This window comes from Colius striatus, chromosome 8 (genome assembly GCF_028858725.1).
Source record: "Colius striatus isolate bColStr4 chromosome 8, bColStr4.1.hap1, whole genome shotgun sequence".
NCBI lineage: Eukaryota > Metazoa > Chordata > Aves > Coliiformes > Coliidae > Colius > Colius striatus.
The window spans coordinates 38,965,571-38,990,657 of record NC_084766.1 but is presented as its reverse complement, the minus strand read 5'-3'; the positions used below and the strand labels follow the sequence as shown (position 1 = coordinate 38,990,657).

Genomic DNA, 25,087 nt, shown 5'->3' with positions numbered 1-25,087 from the left:
AGCGCTGAATTGAAGAGAACCACAAATCTAAATCCTGAATCAGCCATTACAACTTTTTTGCTCCTTCTTTTTATGTTCACTGCTTCAGTGGTTTCCTGTCAAAAAAATGCTAACAAGCCTTTAAGCTCTTTAAGAGCTTAACAATTTTTCAGTTTGTTCACCAATAGATTTCTCACAGAATATTTGTTTCCCACTTGTGTTTCTATGACACAGCATTCAATCATATTTGTCTGTTCCCTTGATATACGGTTCCACCATAATATAGCTTGGTCAAACCTTTGCCAACGTATCAGTTGCACATTTTTCTTACTCTTTCTAGTGACAAACGATTGAGTGAAAAGACAGTGTGTCCAAAACACTGATCTTAGCTTAAAAGGACAAATTGAACACAGGTAGTAATAAACAGCTATTGACTTCCTTTTCTGAAAAAAAACCCCAATCATAACCAGTAGAAGTTTGCTTAGGAGAAGGTGAGATGCTTAAAGCAATGACACAGCCTTACAGCAGCAGCTGCTGTTTGTGTATTGCAGTCTCTCTAAACCAATGAATGAGGATTATCAGGTGTCAGGATGATGACATTCAGTGTTCCTTTTCACCAATGAAGTGAAAAGATTTTTCAAAATAGAGAGAAAAACACAAATACCTAATCTTTAATTTTCAAGGTAAAACAGAGCCATGGAAAGGGAAGGATTTAGCCTTGGAAATTCTCCCCTGCTACCACAGCTGGATCAGCTGTAAGTCATTCCCAAGAACTGCCAGCATAACCTGTTCATGGAAGCTTCCACTGTAAAATTTAAGGGGCTTTTTTAAAAAAATAAAAAGTTTTATGTCGTTTTCAGACAATATAGAGACAAGCTTATTCCCTCTGCCTTCCCCAGTTTTCTCCTATGTAGACTAGCCATACCTAGCACTGCCAGTCCTGCATACCTTGTATTTTCTTGAGGAAAGGAAGTCTTGTTGTACAACTGTACTACCACCTTCAGAAAGAGGTGGCATTATTCAGATACAAGCTGCTGTCACCCTGGATTTCAGTAGGGCTGCTTATCTGATAAGCAACCAACCCAAAGACAATAAAAGTTCTGATATGTCACATGCACCTTTCCTTCAAGGCACACACAGTAGCAAAGCAGGTGAAACAGTGTCCCACAGAAATCAGTGGTTACACATAAAAAAAAGCAAGATCATATAACCTCACTGTACTTGGACTTGAATCATAAAAACTTACAGTCTGTTTTGCAAATTAATGGGTGAGGAAAAAACCCCAAAACAGTAATTTTCCAAGAGCAGAACTACCATTCCCATAACAGGGAAGAGTTTGACACAGGAATGGTGAATGTACAAGCTGACAGGGATGTCCAGTTCCAGGTGGGATCCTGGGCCTCCTCCAGGTACCACTGTCACTGAGCCTTGGTGAGCAGGTGTTAAGCTGTCATCCACTCCTCCTGAAGTGTAGTGCAGAATGAACTCTTCTGAAAGGTCAGAAGATACCTAATATTGTTTTTTTCCACTTGGAAATACTTCTGAATAGGAAAGGAAAAAAAGTCTAAGCGACTACTGTGCCAGACACAGCCATCAAATATGCCCACAGGATAATGACTGCAAAGCTATGAAAGAAGAAGACGATGTTTTTAAGACTTACTAATTTTCTTGTTCTCCATATCTACATTGCTAAGAGAGGATTTGAACCTATGTTTTTACTGTTTTACTGTTTTCTGGGCCTATATTAATACAAAAATGCTCCTTTGTGTTTTTCAGTTACTGAAGTGGACCTTTTATGTTCAAGCTCTAAGAATATCAGTTACCCCACAGTCAAAAGGTGTCCCTGAAAACAAACACAGGACCTTTGCTCTTTAGCACATACAAATAGGAGAATGTAAGACTCACAAACTGCATTTACAAGACTGGCATTAGTAAAATTCCCCCCCCCCTTTTTTTTTTCTTTCTTTCCCTTCCCCTCATCACAAGCGATCTGAAAGCACATAAAACATACTGCAGGTTAGAAAATGGCTTTTCCAAGAGATGAAGAACTATCAGCAAGCAGGCCATGGTCAGCAAGCAGTCTTCATGTGAGAGCTTAAAACCCAGCCACCATTTACGCTCTGCTGCTTTGTTTCTTTTTTCTGCTCCCCCATCACCAGAAGCAGAGTAGCTACAGCCACAACAGATTTATGACAACTCAACTGTTAAGATTAAAAAAGCATACATATATATATACGTAAATGCACATCCCTCCAAATGGCCAAGGCTTATAAACAGCGAGAGGAACCACAGCCTAGCAAAATCAGTGTTAAAGGCTTCCTATTGCTTTCCCCTCTCTCCTTCTTACTTTTCAGAAGGAAAACTACAGCTCATGCCCTAAAGTTCTAGGGCACGAGAGTGACTTATACTATGCCTAGTAATTATTTACAAATATTCCATCCTATAACTTGAACTCAAGTCTGCAACACTCAGTTGAGGAGATTCAAAAGCTCTGTGCCAGAAATAACACAAGAGTCAGAGAGCAGGAGGACATCCATTACAGCTGTTGCATGGGCGTCACTATGTTACTCACTCCCCACTCTCTTTTGCAGCCATGGCAAATTAACACATAGGTGCTTTCTGTTAACGTGGTCTGTCACACTGATTGAGAGACACAAAGTGATGCAAAGCAATGCAGCACTTCATCTGACAAAATATTACTAAAACTGAGGGTGGTATCTCAAGTACCACTGAATCTTGATACATAAGCAAACCACTTATCATTCATTTTCTTTATGCAAAAGGGTCCAGGGCAGCTCCCCAAATCCCTGCCTACCTCATTGCGCTGCGCCAGGGCTGCACACAGGCAGAGGTGCCTGGCCTGAGCTCAGGGTACTTCATCTCCTTCCATGCAAGAAAAGGGACACTTGGAGCCAAAACCCTTCAGGGACACCCAAGTACTCTATGCAAGCTGCATGCAAAACACACACTGTTTGTCTTAACACATACTTATAAAAGCTGTTGCCACATTAATTACCCATGTAATTACCACTTCCCAGGAGAAGTACACTGCAGGAGCCATCAGCAGAGAAACTCCTGAGAGCAGAGACTGGAACTTCTCTGGTGTTGACTCACAGATCTTAGGCTCATTACTAATCAAAGTCTAGAAGGGGCATATATCATATGTTTTGACAATGTTACCTCTGCCTTTTCAGTATAGTCTACTTCTGATAGAAAGGAAAAAATCTCTACCCAAACCACAGAACTTGTAGAAATTATCTGAGGTTGGTATTTGCTGCACACATAGTGATACATGTGTTATTTTGTGCATACCTGTTACAAACCTGGGAGATGTGTAGCACACACATGTCAAGCCACATGAACGTCAGGTAAACAGATGCAGACTTCAAAGAAAGTATGAATCCCAGGAACTTTAATCAAACTCCTGCACGTGGATACACAACCAATAATATCTGTTGGCTGCTCCCAAGAAGCACCCTGGATGTTAACAAGATGCATGTGAACAAAAGCAAACACTGGCTGATGAAATGCTGTGACGCAGGAAAACAGACAATGACTAAACTGCCATCAGCTCTGCAAAGTAATTTATAGAGTTCTAGTTTTATTCTTCTAAATTGATGATTTCTCCTTGTATTAAACACAATAAACACGTGAGCTTAACTGTCTTTGAACCATCAGGCACTGGCTCATAAATCCAGGAAAGAAACGTTGTAAAATGCAAGCCCACAGGCACGGAGGTTTGCAGGGGTATGGGTATTGACAGGATAAAAACTGGGATACATTAAAGACTCTACAGTAAAGGCCTCATTGCTTAAGGGGCTTTTTAACCAAACTTTTCACTCTCTGTTAATGGAAGCAGCTGCTCTCATTCTCACCACAACTGTTCTTTTTCTACCACCTTTAAGAGCAGAGCAGGAACTCTGCCATTTCTTACAACAACGTTAAAAAGCAGGTTCGTAACATCTGCCAGACACTAGTAACATCAACATATCTGCTCCTGAGGAATGCTTTGGTAGCCAAAGACAAACTGACTAGTCTGTATGAGAAAGCTACATTTTTGGAAATGCGCATTACTGCGTTTTACTGCTTCCACCAATCAAAAATACCTACACCATCAATTCACACCGCTGCAGCATCAGTGCTCAGCCAGAGGAACAGCTCAGGAGCTCCTTCTGTTGCTGCGTACCTCTTTCTAAAATGAAGTTAAACTAACGAAGCAAAAATAATCCATTTAACACTTATGCTAGGTGATGCATTTATATGGGGTCTCTGTTGTTGTTACAGTGCTTCTATTCATTCTTATGCTTTAGTGGCTCAACTGCAATTTATCAGCCCGTAGTGGAAAATACCTGGCACCTACTTAAAATGCATGGAGCTAGCAAGAAAATTAACCTTGTGGCAATTGTTTTCCCACATGTTTGATAGACCACTGTCAGCTCATCTGTTAGAAGGAAATAAAAAAGTCAAGTCTAAATGTATAAAAAATTATGATGGAAGCCTTAAATAAAGCAAGGGTAATGCAAGTTTATTGAGTCAAAAATCAATCAATCAATGAGCGAGTAGATTAGGAGCACCTCATAAGCTCCAAAGAAATAATTTGCCCAAACACTGGGATTTAATGGTAGAGGACCAAATTCCAACACTTTTAGGAAGTAAGTAATGAAAAATCAATTCAAAAGGAAAAACAGATCAAGAACCCTGGATTCTGACACGCCGACACATTTATTGCTGAATACCATTTCTTGGCTGACCCGAAAACTTCGGAAGGTGTTTATTTACTTTCAACACCTTCCAGAGATCAATATTTTTAATTTGGATCCGAGTTATTATTTTTCACATCACAGCATCGGGGAGCGGAGTAAAGTGGCTCATATTTTAGTGCTAAAAAGATCGATATGACAGTTTCACCTTCACTGCAGCCCCCTGCAGCCGCCTGGGTGCACATCATAACATCCCGCAGGGGGGTGCAAGTGCCACGCTGCGGGGAGCAGGTCATCACCCAGCCACAGCGCCAGACAGCCCATGATTTAGCTGATCATGAAGGGCCTGGTGCCCTTAGAAAACCAATCTTGTTTCCCTCACTTTATCAGGCCTGTCTTTTATCCAGAGTATGGGAAGGGGGAGGGGGCAGCAGGAGAGAGAAGAGAAAAAGAAGGAGGGAAAGCAGATGAGTAAAAGACAATCAGTTTCATAAAGCGGATTACGTCCCTCACTGTAACTGCATCCATCTGTTTTTACCTTCCTTGAACCAGGGCACATCTGTAATCGATAATTAATTTTCCATAAATTTCAAAATATTGTTCTGGTAGCTGAAAGGGGCCGAGCACGCAGGGCAGAGTGGGAAGGAGGGAGGGAGGGAGGGAAGGAGGATTTCCTGCGGTCAGAAGCATCGCTCTTGGGCTCCAGGGGCTCTATTGATTGTCGCTATCGGGGCTGATGGAGGCAAGTAGGGAGAATTATGGATCCAGTCAGTGGATTGCTGTCCTGACATCTCTTTCACTGCAGTGGTTTAAGGATGTGTTGTCTCTCCAGCAGCCAAAGGAAATGGCTTGTACTGCATCCTGCATTGTCACAGCTAACTCCACTCGGGTCTGAATTTGGCTACTTTCTTCACGCTGTTATGCACTGACTTTAGAGGCAACTTCTAGGTACAACCTCAGGGCTTCAAAATTCCCTTACTCAATGGCATTCATCCTTCCACAGCCAAGACGATCAAGATGCCACACAAATGCTAACATACTACCACAGAAAAAGGACGACTGCTTTTATATACTTAGAGGAGTATTGACTGCGTGTTTTACTGTGTGCAAGTCAGTGACATGGAGTCAGAACGTATGCCACATGAGGATGTGGCCAAAGGGACTCACAGGCAGTAGGCCTTGGAAGACTTTGGCTTACCTAAGCATGTCAGCACTACATGGGCATCTGCTTCAGGCAGGCAACACTGTAAGTATGGACCAAGTATCCTCATCCTCACAGAACTACAACTCAAAACCAGGACTAACTGCATGTGTTTTAATGATTTCTTAATAAAATGCTTATGTCTATCCCCAGGAAGTCATTAGTGATACCATCAAATAGCTGTTCTTTGCCACTCAATACAGTAACCAGTTCCTTAAAAGAATAGCTCACGTGAAACCTGGTGGATACTAAAATGGGGAAAGGATCTACAAATAAGCAGCATTTATGGGGAAATCTCATATTTTCTTCTTAATGTGCCCTAGAAAACAAGAAGCAGAGTCAAGGAAGAAATGTGATTCTCTCTGTCTGGGCTGCTCAAAGTTACATATTCTTTTCTTGGCATAATTAATAGCTTACGCTCTTTAAAAAATTGCCTTCGTGAAGTCCTGTGCTTGGAAGAGTAATAAATGACAGTCATCCTCCTGGGGTACGCTCCAGAATACTAACTGAAAAGTAAATGCAGGACTATTTCTCCAAATTATGTATCGGAGATAAAGGTCATATTAAAAGAGCAGCATTATGTAATGACATTAAGTGAAAGCCAAGGAGCTTCTGGCTTACTGACAGCCATACAGCAAAGTCAGGATAAGGAGACTACCTCAGATTCACGTGGACAAGCACAACCATCAAGCACACAGTCTTCCCAAAACGCCTCTTCTGTATTAAGATGGACAGGTGCCTGCTTTTAAATTGAAGTCCTGAAGGGTAACAGTGGAGAACTGCAGCTGACCAACAAATGCTTCAAACCCACAGGCACTCATCTATGCTTTTGCAATGCTGCTGAGAAGGAACAGCCCTCGGATTTCACTGCAAAGCACCCTAATTACCAATTAAATCTTGTCAACTCAGTAAAACATTCTTAGCTTGTTGATCTCTGTCAATCAGAAACCAAAGTACCAATTACAAAAAACCCCAGCTTTGGATCCAGGTCAAGGGAGGAGATTTTTAACCCTTGCACCGGTATGAGGAGTTCAGAAAATACTTTAAAAGCTGTCTGGGACCAGCCATGGGACCCTGGCACTCTCCTGAGTTTTTCAAAAGCGTGGCAGAAGGGTTTCAGAGAACAAGCTCATGAGCTGATACCTCCCACCTGAGGGAAAGACTGAGGGCAGGTCCAAGGCCCCCTTGGAAACCCTGATCACTGGATATGCTTTGAGGGAGACACATACTTTGGACAGCGCTCTCTAGAATTCTCCCCTTCATTATTCTTGCTAAGGAACACCATCCTTTCCACTCAGCCAGTACAAAGACATACCATTTCACCTTAACATCCACCACAATCTTTGAAGATTGACAGACACGTTGGAAGTAATATTTTGTTGTCTCACAATTAGAGGAAAAGAATATTAAGTATACCTCCAATCATAAGGAACACTTAAACTGCTGCTTGAGGAGAGATGATTGTGACAGTCTCTTTATTTCATAAACTGCAACTGCATGGAAACTAGGTGTATAAACATAATGTAAGTGTATATACAACTGGAGCAAGCACAAAAGATTTACTCAGCTCCTGCTAAAATCACATTCACATCACGAAATGCACTTGAGAGTCTGCAAGAAATACAAGTCTCTGGTAGAGTGCGTCTTCAAACCTGCACCCAGGCTTCTGCTGTCCCTGAAATCTGCATATATACAAACAGACTTTGAGAAGCAAAAGCAGGAGAAGATTAACATCAGTATATTGATATTAATGAATTCTAAATAGCCACTGAAAGGTAGCAAATCTGAGAGCCACCACAATGACCAGCACCATTTTATGGATGACAGAAACAAGGCACGAGAGCTTGAGCGCCTTGCTAAATGTGTGAGGAAAGTGGCGTGAGACATGCAGGGCTGCTAGAAGGTCCCAAGGTCAGCAACGGTGCTCAGGACCCAGGGCTCTTCCCTCTGCCCCTGCTCAGGGAAGATGCTGCTCTGCCATAGCCAGCTCTGCTGAAGGCAGATGACTGAAGAAGGACAGGATAAAGACGTGGCTTGTAACAGCAATCACAGCAGGAGGAACTCCTGTCCATGTCTCACTCCTAGGGGAGAAGGTCTTGTTTTCACAACCAGTGAACCAGTCACCAAGAGACCAAAACTATCCAGAATCACCTCTCTTTGACTTTGCCAATACTCACCATCTAAAAATCAACTTCTTCTCAATGAAAGTGCTTGTTTCCTGAACAGCTGCTCCTGGCCAGCATGTGTTGGGCACAGATGCTGACAGAAGTAGCCTGAAGCCACACTTCACTATGGTCAGTGACAAAACAAGCTGTACCTGCCTCACACAGCCCCACAACTATACACATTTTTCCTCAAGTCTGATCTAGAGAACCCAAACAGCAACCTTTATCTGCTGTAAAGGGAACCAAGAGTAACGTATCAGTACTTACTGACATAAACTAGTTAATATTTAAGTTTGCATTTTCAACTATGTCTACATGGAGAAATTACTACTTAGAACAGATTTACAGTTAAGCAGCTGTTCTGCACTCTCAATCCTTCCATGGAAAACAGTGGTCTCCACATTATTTTTTACATCCCTTCCTTCTCCATGCAGTTGTGAGGCATCTGAGACACATTTGATGGTGTTCTCCCACTACTGTCAACAAGACAAATAGAAAGACCACCAGAAAGTGGTCCTTATTCCCCTGTCTAAAGCGTAAGTCTAGGGAAAGTGTATATCTTGGGTAAAAGTCTAAAGTGAGTGCAACAGACCTAGACCTAATTAAGCAGTTAGCATAGACTTCAAAGTGTGAAGATTTACAATCTCTGTTCTTAATGAAGCAAAAGCAGGGTAGCTTATATACTGTAAATTCACTCTCACTTACTGATAAGCAACGTTAATTCTAGTCTTCAAGGCATTAACACATCACCAGTGTTTCGGTTTTGGAGCAGCCAATTGGAAATATGATAAAGTAACATCTAAAATAGAACTACATACAGTCTCCATATCCCCCAAACACTCCCAATCTTGGCCTTTCTTTCTATATTATATTAGGATTTTTCTGCTGGTTTTGGAGGAAACTTTTTTTTTTCCCCCAAGTCTAAAAGTACAGTTACAATGTAAGAAATACCCTATTAGGTATCCAGGCTGTCACAAACCCCTTCAAATGTTACTCAGTGCTTTATTTTCATCATGCCTGAAACCCTCCCTGCCACGCACGGGAAGGTCCATCAGTGTACTATCTGATTTCATGTACCATATTAACTAGGGGATTAGATTGCAGCTTTCTTTCAAAAGTGGTCTGTCCAAAGACAACAGTCACATAATCTGATAGAACTGGTATCCGTGTAGGCATATCTCAGCAGGGGATTTGGGTGTGCTGATGCCATAAAGCATCAACATTAAAACCAATAGGCACGGTGCACTTGAGAAATGAAAGGTTTGGAGCACAGAGGAGGCTTCTCACTTTTGTAAGAGACATGCATTATCTGTATCAGGACTCAAAGCTGGTGTAGCCAGGTCCTTCATGGAACTGACTGGTTTTCAAAGTCTTACTCAGTAACTGGATATTGAGACAGGAAGCTTTAAAATTATGTAAACATTATAATAACTGTTACTTAAAAGAGAGGATTGTAGGTAACAGTAACATTCAAATATGGGGTTTATAACTGCAGCTGCTTTCACAACAAAATGAATTGATATGGAAACCTTTTCTTGAGACTTTCCAGCAACACATGACATATTAGGCTGAAGCCTCCAGAGCCTTAGATGTCCTGGTGTATTGCACCCATGCTGCACTTCAGATCCACAGCCTGAAAATCATCATCACAAAAGCCCTGATGGATCTTAAATGTCCAGGAGCACCTTAACCGAAGTCAGCAGTGCCCCGTCAGATGCACTTCTGCCCTGGACAGGAATTGCGACAGCCCAAGTCCCGCAACACAGCTTCCTCCCATTTGAGGAGCCCCGTGTACATGCGAAGACTGCACCACACCACCCATCTCTGCAGTCTCCTTTTCCCCCTCACCACTATGATTACCTGTGTAACCTGTGCTCTGATCATTTTTCCAAGTACACAATGGTTCCAACAACCGTGCTTTGATAAACGCAACATAAACATCACAGAGAATCTCTTTGGGGATTGGGGGTTTTTTTAGGGCTTTCTGTTTGGGGCTGTGGGGTTTCTTTAAAATCACCTCCTTGTGCACAACTTTAACAGACTGATGAAGCACTTCACAGGATGCCAAGTACTGCTTAGAGCACATTTTTTTCTACACTTATTATGAAACAGGTTTGAGAGACACTAGTTTACAGAAAGAGAACGGATGGATGTGTGGTGACCCTAGTAGAGCAATGACTTCTAGCAAAGAAAAAAATGCATCCTCATGAGTGGATGAGGAGTTTTTTTTCAAAAGCTTAGGATAAATGCTTCTCCACTAATCTTACAGGACAAAAAATGCACAACCTGAATAGTCAAACTGGGAGAACACAAAAGACTCTGTTGCACCTGCATTTCTAAATACTGCCTGCAAACCTACTCTTCCCAAAAACCAAGGGCATTTTGCCACACCTTTCAACTCCACCTGACAAGAGGATCCTGCATCAGACTACATGAAAATTTGGTCCATGAAGGACCGGTGAGTGACCTGGGAGCAATGCTGGTCATTCCAGAACAGATGTTCAGTGCTTTGGTTAACTCAGAAATCAGATTTTGTATTTTTCTTTTCAATGAAATCTTCAATTTATCTGAAAAAGGCAGGATAAAATGAAACCAACTCAAAACTCCTTCACACTTTAATACCACACAGCCAAATGAAAGGAACTGATAACAAATATATCCCTTCCATTTGTCCCATTTATTTGAAAACCAGAAGATGGAGATCTAAATAATTATTGTTGTACATTTATTTGTGTTAAGAAATTACCATAAAACTAACAACCTATGTTCAGGCTCCCTGAGCAGAACTGAGAAAAGCTAGCTATTCCTGATACAGTAAGCCACTTAGAAAACAGCAATATTTGAAATTGTCCGGACAGAAGCAGCAGACTCTTCGCCAGACTTCATGAGCAAAAATCACTAAATTTGTCAAAATGACTAAACCACACATTTCCATCTTTTTCTCTTTTGTTTTATATGCTTTGCATGTCAGGCAAATTATCAGGAAAATACTCCTTGTGTGACATTCCATTGCTTAATGCTTTACTGGTGCAGTAAAACAAGACAACTGCTGAAATTATAGGAAAATAAATTTGTAATTTCTTCCTCATTTAGCCATTTTTGAAGCTCACGTATAGGAAAGTCATTAATGTTATGTCCTCCTATCGATGTTCCAAGCCTTTCAAGAAATAACTAATGTTTTTTCTATATTCTTCCATGTGGCCAGTTAAATTAGACACATTATTTCTGTGCTGTTAGAGAACACTGATCAATAGACACTTGGAAAGCCCTCTAAAACTAAGTGGAAACACTTCCTCAGTGTCAAGGGGTTCCAGTTTGGGTTTGTACACTGCAAACATTGTTAAATTTAACAGAGTACCAAGTGTGTATCTGTAGCATTTTAATATTAGCATACAAATCTCTGAACATTCCTTTCTCTCTAAATGCGTGGTGTGACGCTGGGTCGGCATCAGCCTCCATCATGGTGGTTTCACAGAAGGACACAGCTCCCTCTCCGTCAGCACCACACCTCTCTAGCTAGGAGTTACCACACTGCCTCAGTCCCTTGGGCCCTGCTTGCAGAGCCTGCAGGTTTCAACCCAGCTTCCCTGAGAAATGTGCAGCTTTTACTCATCTTTTTTTCCCTTGGAAACTGGGTTGCTTACTGCCTTTTCACATTGATACAAATATACTGCTATTATCATTAGGAAGCATAATACAACAAAATATTTTTCCTCCTACCCATTTGGGTTTTTATTGTGAAAAATTAGGTGCCTTTCTGAGCCTTTTTGAAATGTACAGCTGGTATGTTATGCTACAAAACCCGACTGCCACATGGTATTCACAGAAAGGTAGTGAGCAGTCATGTATTGCTTTTTTTTCCAGCTATGGATACTGCATTACAACATTATTTCTAACACTAATAAACCCTGTAGTTTATAATCAGTAAATAGCATACGTATTATTTTTCTACGGAGTCACATTGCTCTTAATTAAGGATTAATTCAATGCCTCGGGCAAACACATTAGCAAGCTTCTTAAACAGTGTTTCGTAATTTCTTAAGCAATCATTTTCACATTTTCCAATCTCACATCTTTTCTTGAAAGCCAGAGCTGTTCCAAATCAAATACTTTGTTCGCACAAACAACATTCCTCACATGCACTACTTGAAAAGAGCTGTTAATAAAGTCATGGCTCTGCTAGAGCAACCTATAAATGGTCCTGCCCTTAGCTCTATTACACAAATGCAAACAAGAGATCTGATTGCTCTGTATCTTAACTATTTTTTTTCCTGTTCTGTAGAAAGAAAACAACCTGCCAACTATGTCCCCAGATTTCTGAAGGGGACTCAGGTAGGGCTTCACAAAATTCAAATTAAAGCCCTGCCTATACTTTTTGTGTTAGATCTTCACTTGTTTCAGTGGGTAATGCTGTTTTTCATTACTGTTCTTCCCGTGTCATTGAACATTCAACATCTTCCTGAGCAACCAGTGAACCTTTACACAGAATAACCCCAAGCCTTCAGCCCCTGCAGCAGAGGAGGCCGGGAAGGCAAGGCTTGGAGCTGCCAGTCCTTGCCTGGGCACAGCTCCCCCAACAGCTGAATGTTTTGGACACTGGGCTGCAGAGCAATACCTCCACAGTCCCAAGGAAAGGCTGGAAGTACTTCCGTGCTTTTCAAGAGAAGGGTTAGTCCTAGTAAATACAATATAGCATTTAAATGTTAAACAACATACACTCACCAGATGCTGCAGAACGCATACATCTACTGAAGCACACACAGTGAGCATCTGCCTGCAAATCAGTGTAAAGTCTTTGGCCACAGATCATTTGTAACAATCTGCTAATGATGGATACTAAGCAGTATTCTACTCTCCTTTCTGCTTTTTGGAAAGCTGTCTCACTCCCTCCCCAGCCTGGCCAGGAGAGCACTTAAAAGTGAACACAGGTGATGAAACACAGCACCTGGTTCCCCAGCACCGTGCAGGGAGCTAGAGCAGCCCCGTGCTGCAGCACCAAGTTCACAGCAGCCCCCGCACGCAACGGGGAATGTTTGCATCTCAGCTCTGGTGCAGTTCTGCTGCGCCTAACACTACCCAGCACGAGGTGCAGGGGTCCTGGAGACAGATACTACTGACTGGGTGCGGTGATGTGAATCAGCTTACCCTCTGCTAGGACAGCCTTTACTCTGCAGAGCCTGTTCTCAGCTCTCCTGCTGAGATTTTCTTCCAAAGATGATTTGCTATACTCTTGGTCTTCAAAGAAACTTTACTAAAATAAAAGAAAGGCCTGAAAACAGGACTTTTATTCCATTCACAGTGAGCAAGAATCTCTATTAGCCTTTTTCTCTCTCAAAATTCTTTACTATTTGCATGTAAGAAATTTATGTAGCAAAGTGAATTATATTTGCTCTTCAAGACAGGATTAAGAGGAATCAGTTCTGTGTATTATATACCATAAAAAAGGGAATAAAGCTACATAAAACTTGAGAACTGTCATGCAAAAAGCAGGCAGCAGACATTAAGCTGTGGAGGACTCCAAGTTAAAGCCTCAGGAATATCTCTGCAGTATCACCAGACTGTCAAAAAGTAAAGTTGTCAAATAAATGAAGTATGATCGAGAAGATTTACTGTTTTGAGGTATGCAATGAGCTAACCCATAATTCTTCCCCTAAATCTTCAGACAAATTAAGAACACGCAGTAACTAAATATGCAACAAGACAGACATAAACAAATATGCACCACTCTCCTACACTGAAATGAGGGCAAATCTCCTCCATGGATTGTTCCCCCCGACTCGCTCAGGAAGCCCCAAGTGCCCCGGGAGCCGGCAGCCGTGCTGCAGCCCAGTCACTTGCTGCGCTGCCGAGGCTGAGCCGGGAGAGCCGCACACACAGCCGGCCCTGGCGCATCCCCCGTGTGGCGTGTGCCACGGGCCAGGAAACAAACCCCCAACCAACCAGCCACCAACATGCCTGAAAAGCAGCGGAGGTGGCACGGTACAGCAAAGGTTTTAGTGGGTTCATAGCACCTGTGCTAGTCTCTCCTTCACTGTCCTCAAAACCTGCCAGCTTCCTCCAGCATCGTGGCTTCCTTGCAGCGGTCAGGACGCTGGCCCCGCACCTCCTGCTCTGCATGTCCAGACCCCGCAGGCCTCTGCCCCAGCACTGCAAGGGAACGGGGCCAGCGTGGCCGCAGGCACAGCCCACAGCCTTCGTTTGGCGTCCATAGCTGTTCCTCCTCAGCTGGGCTCTCCAGAGCCGTCTGCGCTGCTGCAGCGCTGAGGACAGGGAGCCACGTCCCGAGCGCGTGGCCTGTGCAGTTTGTTTTAATTGTCCTCAGCTCTTGGGAAATCCTGAGCTGAAAAGCCAGTGTCAACAGCTGCAAGCTCGATGCTGTGCAAGACATCTGCCCAGTAACCACAGCGTGTCTTGCCTTATATGATGGCTATAGATTACTAGCCCAGCCAAACAAAAGTTTTAGCTTTACATCTAGAACTGCGATTATAAAAGTCTTTTCCCATTTTTAAAAACTTAGAAACAGTTGAGCTCCCCCTGCATTCAGATACTGTAGGTCTGTAGTTTGGTTTCAGAGGTTTCAGATGATATTTAGATGTATGGGTTTCTACAAAACTGGCTATAATTATTCTTTACAACTAATCTGACATTTTTTCCTAAACATGCAGTCTGTTGCACAACTGCAGTATAAAAATCTGAATATAAAAGCCACAGCTCATAGTAAATCCAATTCTATATAAATAGTAAATTCATAGCAATACAAACAGTATAATGGTGTTACATATAAAGAAACTACTGCACCACCCATTTCCTCAGCACTAGCACATTTGTAAACAGAAATTGACCCAAGACTGCATTATTAAGCTACTGATCTGTGAAATCTTCCACTGTTCTGTAATTATTTCTCCTAATTATATAAAAGTTTCAGAAAAGAGGTGGGAAATATGCCATTAAATTCCTCACAGGAAGAAGAACTCTATAAACATCTTATAGATTTGTTTCAAAAACACACAGGAAAAAAATACCAGAAGAAAGTAACTGCTGTGGCAACACCTTTCGGATCCCATTTCCCACTCAGAAGAGATTGGAAGCGATGACCTGACAGCCAACTCAGTTCCTTCAGAAATTAAGTGGGAGATTTCATTTCGTGTACTTGTAAATGCATGTCCATGTCACAAAATGACAATACGTATACAGTAATTTTTTTCAAGACTTTGTCAGAGGCAGTAGGGTTGATGGCTACATTCACCAGCTCACTCCACAAACTACGGGGTTTTTTACTAAATAAAGGATAAAAGCTAATGAAGAGTTAAAACTTCATGATGTGGGTTTCAAACACCTCCCGACTGTGTATTTCATCACGAATCCTCAAAAACAGGAGATTGTAACAGAAGGAGATTCTGTATCTCGCCGAACAAGAGGACAGAGGCTGCTGGAAAAGGCGCAGAAGGAACAAAGTCTGTCTGGGCACTCTGCCGGTGGCAACACGTCTCATCCCTGAAAGGCACTGCCACCACGAGGCTTCGCCCGGCTCTGCATGGCTTCGATTTTGGACAAAAAGCCTTTAAAGCCTCATTTTTCCCATTCACTTTTTTTTACCTCGTACAACTCACTAGAAGGTCCCTTCTGGACACAACTACACATTGTCTTCTGGCATTTCAAGGGCATTTATAAGGAGGAAGACTAACATAATTTTCCAAAGGTTTTATTCTTTTTATTCTCACCTAGGAAGTGGAATTAGCAGAAAGCGCAAATTAAGTGAGCTGAATGTACCAGCGGGAAGGGGAGGCCCCGCTGCAGTGTCCACCCGCCACTGGCCTCAGCTTCAGGACACAGTCTGAAGTACCTGTGCGCTTGGGTCCTGAGAAAAGTCCCCAACAACTTTCATAGCAAAATTCGTTTTAAAAGTTGATACTTTTTAAAAAATGTTTACATGAACTCATTTTTCAAAGTGCCACCAAAACAGAGTCCTGAAAACAGACAGCAAGGCAGGGGGAAACAGAAGTATTTTGTCATCCCCAGTCTCCACTCATCACTACTAATCATGGAAGTTCTTTGTATGTGCTTCTCAGGAAGGAGTTGGTGGACTTTTCTTCACTCCAGGAAATCATTCCCTGGATAACCCTTGTCGGAATTCATTTCACACTGACGAGCGACAGCCCCGTGGCTCCTCCTGGAGCGTGCCCTGCCGCCTTCCCTGGCAGGGCAGCTCTGTCCCCATACAACCCTCATGTACAGCATCTCTGACAGCCTCTGCTGCTGACACCTTCTCACATCACGAAACTTGCCTCTCTAGCTTGGCATATTTCTCCAAAACATCTTTGTAAATGCAAATTCAAGTACAAAATAAATATAGTTAGCAGACTAAAATTCAAACCAAGACGAGATGAGGGGTAACTCTGGCAAGAAAACGTACTCCAAACATACTCCAAAATCCCCTCACTCGGCACAAGGCCACACTGACAAATACAGCTACAGATTTAACACTACTGTCAACATTCCAGCTGCACCAGCATTCCTCCTCTCAGCCTTCCCAGAACCCAGCAAGCTGCACTCGTCTCAAGTGGGGCCACAGAGAGGACATCCACGGTGCTTGTCCGGGCAGGGCCAAGGTCAGGGAGCGCAGCGCCCGCAGCCCCGCCGAGGGTCCCGCTGCAGCAGCCCCAGCGATGCAGACTGGAGCTCCAGCTCCACCTCCTGGGCAAAACCCGCCTGTCCGCAAAAACATAATTTCCTTTAAAACGTTAATAGAGAACTGGGCTGAGAACTAATCAGGCATGTGAATTCCCCCAATATTCAATTCAATTATGTCTCTCTTCCTAAATCATCTTTTTTATTTAACAAAACTCTAAATTGCCACAGCTAATAAGCTCAGAGAATCAGTGTACACCATTCATTTCTGGGAACAGGCCGATATTTTCTAAGACCCATTAATAACTATGACAGGATTTATGTACAAGATAAATTCAATTCAATTTCCTTTTTCAATTAATGGCCAATTATTCGAACTCAGCTCTACCAAAAATATTACTCAAATATCATTAATCTAACAAAAATTAACTTTACTATTCTCTTGGTAATGAGCAGATATAATTTTAAGGTAAAATAACACATTTGAATAATATGATAGCGCCTGTGCTCTTAGGACCACTGCCCACCAACGGAGCCCTCCCAGTCACACGAGCTCAGGTTATTATTATTAAGGATAACAACTTGAGCAAAGGTCTCTCCTAGATCCTACTGTGGGCCACCCAATGCTTGATCAAGCTTACTTTAAAAAACATTTTACATCTAAAAAACTGACACAGAGGGCAGGGTCTCAAGTAAAAAAAACTGAGGAGGGAGCATAATTATTTTCTACACATTACAGCAATGCATGCAGTCATTCACCCGGCCCAAGAGAAAATATCTGTATCATTGAGGAATTAGAGCTGTTTGCCTCATTTCATAGTGCTTATCCTCCCTTTATTACCCACCCTGACCAGGGTAACCCCCTCAATGAAGGCAGCACAGAGCAGCCCTGTGAGCTGCCTGTCCTGTGCCATGGGCTGTGGGGCACAGTGACACAGAGCTGGGCTGGATGGGGACAGCCCCAAGCACCAGTGCACAGGGCAGGTTCCCAACACAACCCCTATGGACTGGTGCCCCATTACAGAGGTGGTGCAACGGCAGCCTTGGGTGTTTTCCAGACCTGCCCATGAGGAGTCTCACATGTGCCAGGAGAAGCAAGGTGAAACTTCAGCATATTACATGTTTAGTCCAACAGCATTTTTTCATCGCAAGGTTACCTTTTGGCCCAAACAAGCAGAGAGGCAATTGAGGATTCTGTTTAATTTTTTGAAACAAACCAATAGCAATTACCCTAATGTGCAGATGCTTCCACAAATCCCTTCTAATCCCTGTAACAACCACGCATTCAGCATGCTCCCTAAAATCCTGAGGTGAGAGCTGGCGACAAGGTTGCTCTTGGAGGTCTGGTTTGCCAGGAAATCTCAATCAGGATTTGACTTACTGCAATAAAGATTCTCTCTCTTAAGCTACTGAAACTACACGTTCAACACAGCAACTACGTTTAAAGTAGTGCAAAGGTTTCTTCTGCCTGCTTTTAACAATGAAAAAAGAGCATTTACTAAGCAATACAGAAGCTTAATTGAATATTCTATGAATCAATAAATACAGGGCACCAAACAAAACTAGCTTTGATCTAATTACAACCAAAAATGTCGCTGATTATAGTGACTTGTTTTCATATAAGATATTTATGGGTTTAAGATATTTCTGTCTGCTATTCAGCTTCACTACAAATATTCTTACTACATAGTAAAAGCACCTTGTTCACAGTTAACTTAGGGTGTCTCTCAGGTTAGCATCATAGCATCATCAGGTTAAAAGTTGATCAAACTATTTTTGAGTAACTATTTGAACAGAAGAAGATCAAGATTTGTAATTTACCCCTTACATGAAATATACCAAGTACAGTAAAATTGGCAGAGGCCTGAACATGGTTTTAAACACAGATTTACAGAACGCTGAATTTTAAAAAGCATTGTCAAGTTATTTGAGTATCTTAAAAGTTCTGGGTAGCACATGAGTCAGTGTGCCCATGCTAGTTTGCTATCAGTATTTCCAGTCATAATTGGAGCACCATCAGAGCTGCCTGTTTAGTTAATCTGAAACTTCTGGGAAGCCATCGTTAGGCTTTGCAAAGGTTGTCACCCACAAACCTCATTCATAACTGTTGGGAGCTCTTAACTCCAACACTGTCATCTTCCCAGGGCTGACAAGCATTAACTCTAATGTAGCAGCTTCTGCCAAGGGATTAATCTTCAGATCATTTTTAAACTTCATAAAACTGCATGTCTCTGAGGCACAACACAAATTGCTTCATCCATGTGCGTACTGCTCCACGCTCCTGGTGAAACCTCTGCTGCCTGTAATGCTTGGCCTTAATGGAAGCCTTAGATCAAGAGCTCCTGCCAAAATCTGACTCCCCTTAGAAGCTAGGAGCTGACACCCCCAGGACCAGAGACCTGCCACGAGCTGTCAGATGGCCAGTGGTATCCAACCCATTCCCCCAGGCCGTACACTCACTGGTTATCCTAGAGGCTGGGGTTTTATTCTGTTTGTCTCGTAAGTTTTGAATGGAACAAATTCCTACACAGTTTAATCCTATCGCCTACCACAGAACAAAACCAACCAACTGAATCATGGTTTTCTCCCTGGTCATGACATCTTCCCCTCTCTCCCCACAAATACCAAACCTAAACTCAGTCTGTTCTATACCAGATTTGGCATATAAGACCATAAATGACAAATGCTTAGTACTAAACTTTGTGCCTGGGCTGATACAAAATGAACTATTTAGATCCTTAATACATAGTGAATTGTTAGGAGTTTTTGAAAACATATCACTCCACAGAAGACACCTCATTATTACACTGTTGGGTTTGGGTTTTCCCCCCCCCTCTCAAACTCATGTTAAACATGCACCCTGGGTTGCCTTGAGCTGGAAAAGGGAGGCTACATGCTGACAGGATGGGCTACTGAAGATGTTTTCTCAGATCTCACAGTCAGTCCTAATGCAGCCAAGCTGAGTAACTGTGGACATAAAATCTGATTTAGCTTTGCAGGAGAGAAGCCAAGCCAACGAAAGCCTCACAGAAGAAATTATGCCAAAACTGTTAGAAAACAGGATCTGAGAGCAACAGGGGTAATGGTTAAACAAATTGCAACTACTTGGGCTTCTCTGTTTCTAAAGAAACCAGCATTATACAACAATATATGTGACAAACGTTTATATTTCAAAGATGGAGCGATAATAATGTAGTAACTACAAGGCTACCATCTGCTGCCAATTCTGTGCCTTAGAAGGGATGGAAAAAAGCCCACAGAAGTTAAAAAAATCTGCAATCAAACAGAACTAATGAGGAAACAGGGAGACGCATAACATTGTGCGAGCCAAACCACACTGGAGATAAGACCAAAACTTTACCCTAAATGGACACACCACAGTGGTGAAAGTCCCGTTCAGATAGTCATCTGATGCATAAGTTGTATGCACACAAAGACTGAGCAGAGGAGCTGAAGAACTAACAGTTCAAATCACCTGTGTAAGATCCATGACAGTAGTCAGGAACTACGTATGAGGACTATCAGCATTAAGTGCTGAAATATGTGACCTGATCTAGGTGAACCTGCTTCTGCAGGGGGGTTGGACTAGATGATCTCTAAAGGTCCCTTCCAACCCCTACCACTCTGATTCTATGAAAAGGAGACTATAAGAAGTCAAAAGGTTATAGAAGCTCAACATGAAGGTGCATTCTCTGTCCTTTCTAGGTTTTCTGGCTTTGGTTCCAAGCCACTACTACTAGAGGTCTAACAAGGCAGGGTACAAAACAGTCCTCTAACACATAGCATTTTCTCCTGATGATAGTAATATGAAACTTAATTACATCATGGCTTACTTTTTGTTTCTTTCCCATTTTCCAGGCTGAACTGGTTCAGCTCTAAAGGTTCTTACAAGGTAGAAAGAATGTGACAGAAAAAAAACCCCTAGAAACATGACTTCATGAGTCACCTCCATCTTTTCATTATATTTTAAAATGTTCTGATGCAAGAACCGGATGCTGGAACACACCCATGCTGCCCTCACGATGTCTCTATACAGAGACAAAATCACTACCTTCTTTACACTCCTTATCCACCACCTGCACCTGCCAGGATCACTTTCCTTCTTGAGCTACAGCCCTACAACAGGAGCTTGTTTCAAGTTTCCCCAAGACAACCTCTAAATCCTTTCCAGGGCTGCTCCTTCCCAGACAGGCGTTCCCCTCTCTCCTGGGGACACCTCACCAATGCACAATGGAACTATGTCCATCCTTATTTTCCCAGTAACTGTCATTTGTTGATTCCTTCAGCAGCCGTTTTACGTGTGCTGCCAAGTTACTAACACAGATGAGCCTACATCTGAAAAGATCCCAGGGCTCCTATGGAAAATGCCCTCCTCCCCATTACTCCATTTGAGACTGACAGAGCCATGTCCTGGCCACACTTTACTGGTACTGTAGTGTTCTTTACAAACAGCCTGTCATCTGGAGCTACAGCAAACACCTTTACAAACCTGTTCTGCATCTTCACAGTCACTAACTCAACAGAGAGAAACTTAATTAAATAGTAAAAACATGTGTTTAACAGACTATAATACTGGAAAACACAATACTGGTACCACAAGTCTTCCCCCTACTCTCTTTATTGACTATGTTGATGGAATTTCTTCTTCCAGGATGACCTAGCTTTAATAAATAAAGGATGAAAGAGATACGCAAAATAATATTTATGACAGGAAAAGGAGAATTACAAAGGTGGGTGGGGAATACTGCAACAAAACATAGTGCCTAGAAAATAATGCTGATATGTGAAACAAGAAACCATGTTATTTCCTGAACTAAGAACTTTGCAAAAGTAAATTCTTCACAGCAACACAAACAGCACAGGCTCTCTGCTTATGAATGTGGTGAGCTTCTTTAGGAGTCTTTTTATCCATTAGCATAAAAAAAAAAAATACCTCAGATACGTTAAATAAAATAACCTCAATAACAATAAAATTCTGTAACCATCATTAAAGATATTTTGTTATAGGTTGAATTAGTCTTCTATATTATGTTTCCAAATTAGGATCACAGATGATTGTCCCTTTTTCCTCTAATCATAGAAAAATTTAGATCAGAAGGGACCTCTAGAGATTACCTGGTATGACCCTGTGCTGAAAGCAGATGAGGTTCTGTAGAACCGTCCTTTATCATACAATATACAGCAGCCCGACATTGACAGTGCACAGTCCCGGCACAGACCGTAAAAACACTTCTGCTCTGCACAAACGGCAACTCAGCACATGTACCTCTACATTTATTTAAACAACACTCCTATGCCAGCAGAAACTTGTGCTCCAGCTCTTCTCACAGTCCCACAGATAAGCGAGCTGCAAGTCAGACCCAGAGATTTGCATCAAGTTTTGAGCACTTGTCATGCCCTGTCACCAGCGAGTGACACTCCAGAGCTGCCACCATGTCACACTGGCAGACTGTAGTGTGTTTTCTTGAATGAGATGCAGTTCTGACCCACAAAGGTTAGGTGTTAGAGGGAATAAAACCTCTTAGATGATCATTTTAAACATAAGACTTTCTATTCTACTGATTTTTAAGTGACTGCACTTCTGTGAAACTAGCATTTACGCATCCTATAAAGTCAACACACTCAGTAAAGATGTAATCCATATCGTGATGGAAACAGCAACTGAAAAATCCCAAGCAGTTTAACACAAGAGAGACAACATCTGTTGAACTAAACTTGTGAAACGGGAAAGTTTACCGTAAAATGTTCCTGTGATTTGTAGTTCTCATCCAGGTAAACTCGAGCTCTGTTGTAGTCTTTCATTGCATCACTTGATAACAATTCTCTAAGAGAAAAAAGAAGAGGTTTAGAATATAAAGGGAGGTGTAAAGATACAGCTCCTACATCGTCCTCTGTATTCCCACGTCCCTAGAATCACACAAAGGAACCACAGGCCTTCACCTGATTTTGGTGTGCATTTCAGGGATGAAGGTTTCCTGTGGTTTAGCTACTTGCTCACGAGCTTCGGAGCTGATCACATCAGCCACGCTTTCAACACAGATCACAAAATTCCTACACGCCGTTTGGACACAGCAGGGGGCGCTGCCGCCCGTTGCGCCGCGGGGCGGGGCCGAGCGCGCCCGCAGGGACCCTCCCGCCAGCCTGCGGCGAGCGCCCCGCGGAGCGCCCCGGGGACCCGTCCGGCGCCCAGGGGCGGGGCGGCGTGCGGAGCGCCCCGGGGACCCGTCCGGCGCCCAGGGGCGGGGCGGCGTGCGGAGCGCCCCGGGGACCCGTCCGGCGCCGTGCGGAGCTCAGTTCTGCCCCGCGGGTGCTGCAGCCGCGGCACCCGCTGCCCGGCACGGAGCAGCTGCTCAGCAGCACCAGTTAAAAACATCACGCCTCTCGTGAAGCACAGGGCTGTGCCTCCTGCCGCCGCGGCTGAGAAGCATCGCCTTACACCGTCCCAGTTCAGAGGCCGGAGCCCACGGAGGTCTGCAGTGGAGCAGAGATCCACCTGCAGCCCATGTAAGGGACTCAGGTCAGAGAGGTCTGTAGAGGACTGTCCCCCAGGGAAAGGGCTCCACACTGGAGCAGGAGAAGAATGTGGACTCATGTCCACCCCCTACACTGAGGAGGAAGGAACAAAAGAGAGAATCTGTGACAAACTGACCACAACCCCCATTCCTTGTTGCCCTGTGCGGCTGATGCGGAAGAAGTAGAGAAAATCTGAGTAAACACCTAAGTCTGGGAAGAAAGGAGAACTTGGGGAAAGGTGTTTTAAGATTTGGTTTATTTATTATTACCCTATGCCGATGTGATCAGTAATAATTTAGACTAATTTCCCCAAGTTGAGTCTGTTTTCCCCATGACACTAGTTGCTGAGTGATATCCCTGTTTTATTTTCTCTCCCCTGCCCAGCTGAGGAAAGGGGTGACAAAGCAGCTTTGGTGTACCCACAACACTTACTTCACAAACTTGTCCACGTGAGACATGGAAGCTTCATAGTTTTTTCCTCCAAATTCTTGACAGTGTAAAGCCATGAAGTGGGGCTTGTGTGCATGTACAACCTGCAATGAACAGATAAACACACATTAACAAAGTTGCATCCACAACCATTAACATACAACTCATAACAAATCCAGGTGTGTTCTTTCTGGAAGAAGAATGATCAGCTGTTATCTGAGAAATAACTGGCAGAACAGTAATAAGCAATATAGAGAGCATCATTTGTTATGCACATGAAAGACTCGCAATACACAATTGTCTCAAATATTTTTAGCTATTGTTTTTTAAACTCCGAATTCACTCCTAGCACCTCAAAGAGGACCTAGCACCATTAAGATGATCACATCTCCTTGTCTGGAAGTTGGAACAGTTCAAACACCTGAATTAACTTCAGTGCTTTCTTTCTACTTTTTCAAAGTATCTTGAATTAGCTCATGACAGAATGCTGATTAGCTGTTACATTTGATATTTTCTGCTATGGGGCAACTTATTTACAAACATATTTACGTAACACATACACACACACACAGACACAGACATAGGTATCTATCTATACACATTTATCTAAGACAGGAGGTCTGTAAATCCATCATGCTAGTTCAAGTGTTTGTCTGGTATAATGCAAGTATCTTAAATACTAAATAGTGCTAGGATTCAAGTATCACACTGAACAACCTAGAATATATGGGGTTTTTTGTCATGCATGTGTCATATATAGTATTTGTAAATTTACTGCTGCTTTAAACACATGTTCAATGTTATTTTGCCCCAATAAATTTTTTGTATTTACTGTATTTAGCATTGCGAACAACATATCTAAAATTGTCTGCATTGATACTGAGTCTCTATAACTTACATTTCACATCTTACTATCTTGGGAATTAACAGACACAGGCTACAGAACCTTTCTTTTTTTTAAGGCCAACAGTCAGAAACAGTCATGTACACAGGGTAAATAACATGTTAAAAGTCTGAAATAACATTCACTGTTATTTTTTACTTAATGGCACTTGGCAGTCCCAGACAGCACAAAGACCACGTCACTTGCGTGGTCATTTGGGGGGGAAAATGACCTGGTTTCCAAGAGGTGTTGTGAGCAGAAAGATAAATCCACTCCTCCCTTTCATCCCCTGTGAAAAATAACTGAAAAAATAATAGGAATAGCTCTTGTTTCTTGCTGTTAGTAATCTGTAACTCTGGGAAAGGACAGACAAAATAAATCTTTTCAGTCATGCTTTTAAAATCAACAGTGACTAATATCACTGTAAAAAGGTCTTTTAAAAATGTTTCTTTCTTTTAAACCAGAGGGAAATTGCCATTTGATCTGACAACAGTGCAAAATTCCTCATTCCTGACCACCCAGATAACCTTGTTAAAAATCAAGCACAAAGGCAATGAATTAAAGATTAGCAAAATATGAAATGCAGCAG

General features: G+C 42.5%; 1 protein-coding gene across 3 annotated transcripts in view; it reads right to left on the bottom strand.

The window, feature by feature from the left end:
- Positions 1–25,087, bottom strand: part of INPP5A (inositol polyphosphate-5-phosphatase A) — a 206,693-nt gene that overhangs the window by 121,637 nt on the left and 59,969 nt on the right. For all 3 annotated transcript variants that reach the window (XM_062001516.1, XM_062001518.1, XM_062001517.1), the window contains exons 3-4: positions 23,619–23,719; positions 22,410–22,497 (exon numbers count right to left, since the gene is read on the bottom strand). In XM_062001516.1, coding sequence (XP_061857500.1) covers positions 22,410–22,497; positions 23,619–23,719 — 189 coding nt within the window. The remainder of the gene's footprint in view (positions 1–22,409; positions 22,498–23,618; positions 23,720–25,087) is intronic.